This window comes from Lactuca virosa, chromosome 7 (genome assembly GCF_052849685.1).
Source record: "Lactuca virosa cultivar CGN04683 chromosome 7, Lactuca_virosa_CGN04683_v6, whole genome shotgun sequence".
NCBI lineage: Eukaryota > Viridiplantae > Streptophyta > Magnoliopsida > Asterales > Asteraceae > Lactuca > Lactuca virosa.
The window spans coordinates 85,880,483-85,888,572 of NC_136432.1; the positions used below are offsets into that span (position 1 = coordinate 85,880,483).

The following is an 8,090-nucleotide window of genomic DNA, read 5'->3' on the forward strand; positions in this document are numbered from 1 at the left end:
TTGTGACGTTTTGTAATTTAGAGAGAAATAGAGGGGTCTAATATAAAAAGTTAAAAAATGATTTTTTTTCCAGTTTATTTATAAGGTTTATCAATAGTTTACTCATTTAAGAGATTAGCCATTTCATGTAATTACGTCGGTGGTAATAATAATAATAATAATAATAATAATAATAATAATAATAATAATAATAAGCCACTAATATAAGGTAATAGTGGTAATTTTTGTATCATTTCAGCTTGTTAATTGCTATAATAAGCAAGAAAAAGAAAATTTAATGATGTCAAAAAGAAAAAGATTGCTACTCTCTTTATGTCATTCTTCAAGTTTTAATTATATGAATGTTTTTTCTAAACAATTTAAGCTAAAAGGGTCAAATTTTACCATATTCATTTTGTCAACTAACTTTTGGAAACCATTTAACTAACACAACAAAATACAAGCATTTATCCAAGTACATACAATCCTTATAGGTCTCAAGTCTCTCAACCCCATCACCCCTACCTATCGTACAACTTTTGAAGCACAAAATACAACATTTCATTCTTCCATTTCCAAATGGTTTTTTTTTTCTTTTCTAACTTTTTTTTCTGTATCGTTTTATTAGCCATCTGTCAGAATTCTACATATGCTCTTGTATTTCTGTGTTTCTTATCTTCAGCAAAATTTGAAAGTTCCTTCACCTAGAGCACAAAACAAAACAAAACGGGTAAGTCAAGAAATGAAAAAGTGCAAGTCAGGAAAATGATACAAATTTGGCAAATATTTGGTTAATGAAAAAAGGGGGCTTATGCGGTTTTACATTATATACAGATCAAGAGGGAAAGTCGGCATGATTCAGTTTTCTGTGAGCTTTTTGGCTTTATCCGAGAACTGCCTAATGAACTTCTCATCAGCAAAAGTTAAAGAAAGTTGCTCATCATCAGACACCTCTTCCCAATTTTCATCACGTTCTTGATTTGTAATGCTAGTGTTGTTTGTGTTTTTTTTACTTGCTTCTTTTGGTATATTGCGATACAAGTGGTTCAATATGAACAGTGCAGTATCCGGGTCCCTCCAGTATTTTCTGCAACAAATAGCAGAATTATTTCCTTTGAAAAATCTCTACCAATTATATATTATTGGTGGATTTTTTCCAAAGTAAAAGGCTTTAACAAGAGAAAAAAATTGGAAAGGAAAAATCATTTGAAAAGCATGGCATGACTTACGTATGAGCCCCTACAGCTGATATGTATTGATGCTCAAATGTTTTATTCTGCATTCTCAAAATTTAAAATAAATATAATAAACAAACAAATGGAAGTACATTTCCATTTAACCCAAAAAGAAAATACATACTTGAAGAACATGATCAATTCTCCCATCTTCACTCCCTGTTATCCTCTCCATCATTATCGCACCATACGGTCTCCCTCTTTCTTCTGCTTCCTCTGATGTTTCTGTTAACCCCCCCCCCCCCCCCCCCAAAAAAAAATACATAAAATTAATTAATGACATTAATGTAAAAGTAAAAAATAGGACTAAGTTTACTTCAAAATTACCTTCTTGCCCATCACTGTCCCTTGATTGACATGCTGTCAGTACTTTAACCTACAATCAGTAAACAAACAATTAGTGGGGCCCATTTGTCACAAACAGGTTAAAGTTGCAATTTTAAGCTCTTGATCTCATCTATATGCAAAAGGACTAAAATGCCCTTGTGATCCTCATCATAGAAAATAGCCCAAAGAGAAAGCTTGTAACTAACCCTTAATTGGCTAATGTTGTCAGCCACCACCTGGGAGCGTGATGCGACTTGTTCTACAAATTCCTGCGGTGTAACTTATCAGGATTTTTACAACGAACGCTAAAATGCACATCACATGTGGGACAATTGTCAGTCTAACATGCACCTATACCTGATAGCCAACATGCAGCCTTTTTCCACCTCTGTGATAAGGAATAATGACTGGATGCCTATCAATATGCTCTTTACATACAAGTGGTTCTATTCTGAACAGAAACATAAGTTTATTTCATGTTAACAAAACAATTCTAAAAAATTACTACTATAAGGAAAGGGATTTGAGATATTTATGAATACCTGTATGCCACTGGATCATAAGGATGAAAAATGTTGAACATCTGGCGACAAGATGGCATCTCTTCATTTATAGTTTCATCTTCCCAGTAATCTTTTCCTCTACCTGAAAATAACAAATGAAAATTTTATATTGTTATATTCTAATTTACTTAACATTAATTTATATAAATCATAAAGGAAATGAGACAAAAATTACCAACTCCAATACGTATATTTCGCAAGGCAAGAAATACACCAAGAGGTGACCCCACTGCAAAGAATGTATCAACCTGGCAATGGCATTGTACTTCCCATTATTTTCTTATTAAGGAATTCTATTCTACTTTGATTTATTTGTTTCTTATGCTATAATGAACAAATATATGAAACTAAATTCATATTTCTTGCATTTAACACAAAAGCAAAATACATCATAATGTTACCTTGAACAGCAACTTGGTGTACTTTATATAAGGTCTATAACTCTTCATTGTTTCATTTTTCAAAGATTGAGAACTCTTAGAGCCACTTTCATTTGTCATAATTGAAGCTCCCTGCTTATTTTCTGTTTAAAAATACAATTCATAACAAATCAATACAACATGATACTGCTAAAAACCAATACAATTGAAACCCATGAAACCATACCTTTGACACTGTGTGATTCTAATTCTTTAATTCTGGCATTCAACATATCAATCTGCAAGAGTAAAAACACAAATAATTAGGATAAAAGTAAAACAAAGAATCATTTAAGGGATAGTTTTAAACTTCAGAAGGACCTCTTCCTTCAATGATCTGATCACTACATCTTCATCATTTTCGTTTAATTCCTCATCAATTTGATTTGTTATGGCTTCACTATTGCTGCCTGTGGATTCATTCAAATCATCATTCTTCTCAGACTCTTGAGCATGTGCTTCAGGGAGTATAGCCTCTGTGTCAGCACTTGGAGGAATTACCAAAACACCCTTGTCATTTGTGGATTCATCCGAATCATGTGTTTCAGGGAGCATAGCTTCTGTGTCAACACTTGCAATACCCTCTACAGGAGGAATTACCAAAACACCCTCGTTGTTTGTGGTTAAATCCTCATCCCCTGAATTCAAAGATGAATTGCCCTCGGGAGAAATTTCATGGGTATTATGGTCATTATACAGCCATTCCATTGGAAACGGGGATGAAAGTTTCTCTTGGTGACAAAGTATGTCATAAGAGAGGACACTTCCTAATGAATGACCATATAAAGAAACCTACACAAAAAAAAACAACATAAGAATAAAATATTTAATTATTTATCACATGTCATGTACCTTTCCATCATAACCAGGATTCCTCTTAAGAAACTTCACATACAACCTGTTTAATTGGTTGGAAACCTGCACCATTTTACATAAATTAATACTACAAAAACATAAAATAAATAAAAAATTCTACAAGAAAATACCGAGTCAATGATATCTTGGCAATAGATTGGGCTCATGTAATACAACACATCATGAACAGTTGCACTCAATGTCACCCTTAATCCACGTACACCAGGTAATGTGCATCTTTCTACAGCAGATTCACCACTCAGCTTTAAATCCTTCCTCCACTGTTGGATCATAACAAATTAACCAATTTTCCAGATACAAAAAAAGTATATTATTATTATATTATTATTATTACCTGACATGGAATAAAAAGAACTCTTTGGGATTCACGCTGATAATTTGTTAGGTGCAAATCAGCAAGGCTTTCTGTAACTTGGCGATAAGTGCCAACATCATCAACCAAATTTGCTTTCTGTAAACTTTGACCAATGCCATGAACCATGAATACCAAATGACGAACTGGGACCTGTATCAATTTAAATAAAAATATATAAATAATATATTCATGTATAAGATATATCATGTATCAGATATACCTGTGAGCAGTAATCATCCATTTCTTCCTCTTTCTTCTGGCGTAACTCATCCTATCAACAAAAGTTATCAACTATGATATAAAAGTTTCAGTTTAAATGCAAGAAATAGCAATGTAATTTCCTTGATTTGTTTATTATAGCATCTTACTTTCGTTTATTAAAGCACAAATGGAACTCATAACAGCATAAACAAACGAATAAACATCAGAATGCACAAGTAACTAAATGAAGTCACATACAATTAATGAAACATTTGTGAGTTTCATGTTATAATTTAAACATTTCATGTACAAGTTGAGAATCTAATGCATCACTATATATGTAAACAGCACAAATAAACATGTGAAATGCAAAAATAAAAAATTTGTGCATTTCATGTACAAGTTGGAAATTTTGGCATTTGTTCAAACTTGAATGTATGTCTTCTGTTATTCTGCTGAACATATAAAATAACGAATACTGGACATATTATTTCAAAATATGATTCAAATGATCAATTATTCATTGATGTAAAAAACTTGCTGCAAAATAACACCTGGGTTGGCTTTGCTGATTGTGATCGAGCATACCCACGCCTCAACTTAAGTCCAGTCACTCCAAAACTAACCATGCTACCAAATCCAGATAAGCCAATATATAGCCAAGCCTCCCATGTATCATCCTCTCCAGTAAAAAGGGCATGTAGCCCCTGTAAAAAGCTCAGTCATTACATAAAAAAGATAACAATAGTTATAAGTCCTAAGTAGCAATTTAGCATAAAGCAATATCATACTGGGGTAGACCCTTGCATATCAACCCGGGCTGCAAATAATCCAGATGGTTGAAATGTTCTTCGGTGCCAAACCTAAATAAAGCCATGATGTTTTGTTTCACTTTAAATAATGTCAACTTGAAGTGATAAAAAGAAAAGAGTTGAATCAAATGCACTTAAAAATAATGAAATTAGAGATCTTTTAACAAATACCTTGCCACGATAAGCAAACTCCAACTGTTCAGCAACATCTTCACGAAGTGGAAGCCAATCAAGACTCCCTTTACGAGCAAACCAATGGCCTCTTAGAACACGCCGATTGTCTCCATTCCAATAAACAGGAAAACTATGTCTTCTTAATAAGTCTACCTACAGTAATAACATACAACAAGGAAGTAAAGAAACCATGTAAATGTGTAATCTTGTACTAAAGGGCTAATATGATATACTAACAATGTCAAGAAATACACCTCATACAAGCCTCCTTTCACAGGGACACCAACTCTCTCTTCTTCATCTGTGTATAGTTTGCTTGATTGACTGGAAGGTAGATCGTATGATTGTGGATCTGATTCGGGAATGGATGAAAGTGACCCTTTTGGACCTACACTACATTCACCATACTCTTTCCACCAATTTGAGAGCAACTCCTCTTCTCTCTGTATATGTAGTATCAGCATCAGTAAATGTCACCAAAGCAATAGTTAAACCTCAAGAACAACAATGGAAGCAAATGGTATAACCTGCAAGAATGATGCCTCTATTGCAAGAGAATCCCTCATACCAAATCGAAAATAATCACCTTTCCCTACTACTTCCGTAATTGGGACAGCAGCAGCTAGCTCTGTATATGAGCAATGGCAGCAACAATGAATCAGTATTTGAATAAACAAACATGAACAGGAATTTGGTGAGATCAATGGCGAATTCACTATCCACGTCTCAGGCTTTAGACCAATTTACTCCCTAAAAGAGATACTAAAATTCGCATAACATTAGAAATTTAGAACTCACCATTTTCCGCCATTGGCACCTTTGAAAAGTACCATCTAACATCACCCCCATCCGACGGGCTTCCAGTCTGTGCAAGATACTTCTGCCGCCCCTCACACTGCTGTATCTCATCAGCTAACCTCCTTATATTCGACGGCGTATTCCGTAACATCTCAGCAGAAGTTTTCGCGTCTTCATACTTCCCACTGCTTTCCGCCATTGGAGCTGGCTTAACGCAGATGTAGACTTCGTTTCGGCAATTTGTCAAACTGGTGATGTGCAATACCACCAAACATTACTGTTCTAACAAATTCTCGCACCAATGCCAAATGAATTAAGATTCTAGTATACGCAATTACTTTATCTGTTGCTCGATCAGAAACTGTGAACTTGAAATTGATACAGCTGCTAATCACCCGAGTAAGGTTTTGAAACAAATCACTAATCACTAACACGGATCCTGCGTTCCAAGATTTGTATCAAAGATTATGTTAATTTCTACTTGAAACCCTAAATTCACGATCTCAAGAGTTGTTTAGATGGTAAAATTGCATAGATTAATGAAAATGGAAGGCAAGAACTAGTAGAATATTTTGAGGAAAGTCTAGCATATTCGCAAACCGTCAAGGAAAATTTAAAATATTCAAAGAGAGTTTATAAAGGTCAATAGGCAAATGTATTTATCTGATTTTTTGTATTTTTTATATTTATATAGTATGATACTTACTTTTATATTTTTTGTATCTTATATTTTTTGTATCTATAGTAAAGGGTGTTCTATTAAAGAAATTTATTCATTCATATTTATACAGTATTTGTATAGCTATGATACAAATTAGTAAAATATAGTATTAATTAATTTTTTAAATGTAACTGTATGGTAATATATGAAAATACAGATATATCGTTATTTTGTGGTTTTAATTTTACATTATCATAAAGAATTTAGCTTTTTTTACAAAAGGTTTTTTATTATAATTATTTTTCTATCTATAGTTACTTGGCATTAACAATGTTTGTTTATAAATATGATATTTTATATAATAAATTTAATATTTTTATAAAAATGTATTCTGTATTGCTGAAATATAAATGTTTTTTATTGAATTGTAACCTTTTAATTTAATTTTATTATGTATATTGGTGTAATAATATAACGATACTTTATGGAATATTGTACAAAACTAAGCACATCAATTAATAAGTTAGTGTTTTGAATACGATGAAAGAGACAAACATTATATCGGAATAAATAAAATAATATTTGTTTGACAAAAAAAATATAATTGAGCATTTCTCATTCCATGGAAAAAATGTGTATTTATAAAATATTTTTACTTAAAAGAATTTCAATAGCATTAATGTTTTTAAAATATTTTATAACTTTAACTTAAATTTTATTTATTTTTTGAACTACAAAATATTTATTTATTTATTTATTTATTTATTTATTTATTTATTTTATCTTATTCTAAGATTTCAGGGTATTCAATATTTTATTTTTGCAAACAATTATATTGAAGGATAAATAATAACTTCCAAATATATATTTTACATAATGTTAAATATGCTAATAGCAACTCATTTAAATGATATATCTTTATTTGATATATGTAATATGTTTATGGTCATATACTATATATTAAGACCAAGTTGTGCATCCAGTATCAATGAATTATAGTTTTATATGTTTTTATAAAGCTATGTTATATGAGAAAAATATGTTACATAGTAAGAATAACCGTTGTTACATGGTTTAAAAAAAAACATATTCCATTGATTTATTGAATCATAAAAGTATCTTGCAGTTTTTTGAGGATAACTCTAAACTATAAATCCAGCAGCATGAATTATACCTCTATAGCAGGCGTTGAGTATTGCTTAAGATAAACCCTCTACTCTTGATTTGAATTCTTGCACTTTAAGAATCACACACTTTCTCCCTTGTGAGTTTGCAACAAGATCGAATTCCTATTTCTCGGGCATTCTTTCTTTGTGGTCACTTTTATTAGCAGAAAATGAAATAAAAAGAAGAACAAAAAGACGTTTTTTATAGCTTAGCCTTCAAGTAACTTATGCATATAAGAATGACCCCATTGCCAATTTAAAATCGTTGTGTCTTTTACTTGATATTCATGATAATAACGAGGGGAAGCGTTACTTTTTTTTTCTTTTTTTTTCTTCTTTAATCGTATCCCCCACACAACATTTATATACGTCTTCATAGCCAACAAGTGTATGTATATGGTGCCATCTAGTGAACTTTTTCGATCCATCACTACAAACATTGTACCAACTACCAACAATTCACGATTATCAATTTTATAATCCATTTCTAACGTTCAATCGTAACGTAAGTATTCTTGATAGCA

General features: G+C 31.8%; 1 protein-coding gene across 1 annotated transcript; it reads right to left on the bottom strand.

Moving 5' to 3' along the window:
* Positions 1-392: 392 nt before the first annotated feature.
* LOC145124453 (phospholipase SGR2-like) lies at positions 393-7,732 on the bottom strand. The gene is made up of 24 exons (XM_079059781.1): positions 7,575-7,732; positions 6,078-6,178; positions 5,740-5,987; positions 5,469-5,569; positions 5,196-5,384; positions 4,939-5,094; positions 4,747-4,818; positions 4,510-4,662; positions 3,975-4,025; positions 3,734-3,904; positions 3,510-3,659; positions 3,376-3,441; positions 2,845-3,315; positions 2,711-2,762; positions 2,506-2,627; positions 2,280-2,352; positions 2,084-2,186; positions 1,899-1,992; positions 1,748-1,810; positions 1,542-1,590; positions 1,339-1,439; positions 1,209-1,255; positions 803-1,066; positions 393-683 (listed from the first exon to the last, which is right to left on the bottom strand). The coding sequence occupies exons 3-23, from the start codon at positions 5,936-5,938 to the stop codon at positions 838-840; spliced, it is 2,712 nt and encodes a 903-aa protein (XP_078915907.1). The 5' UTR covers positions 5,939-5,987; positions 6,078-6,178; positions 7,575-7,732; the 3' UTR covers positions 393-683; positions 803-837.
* Positions 7,733-8,090: the final 358 nt, after the last annotated feature.

Excerpts from the sequence above, each read along its gene's own strand:
- LOC145124453 (XM_079059781.1), bottom strand. The coding sequence starts at position 5,938 with ATGGCGGAAAGCAGTGGGAAGTATGAAGACGCGAAAACTTCTGCTGAG. Across the intron at positions 5,385-5,468 it reads TAGAGGCATCATTCTTGCAG|AGAGAAGAGGAGTTGCTCTC; the intron begins GTTATACCATTT and ends CTACATATACAG. Across the intron at positions 2,353-2,505 it reads ACACCAAGTTGCTGTTCAAG|GTTGATACATTCTTTGCAGT; the intron begins GTAACATTATGA and ends TGCCATTGCCAG.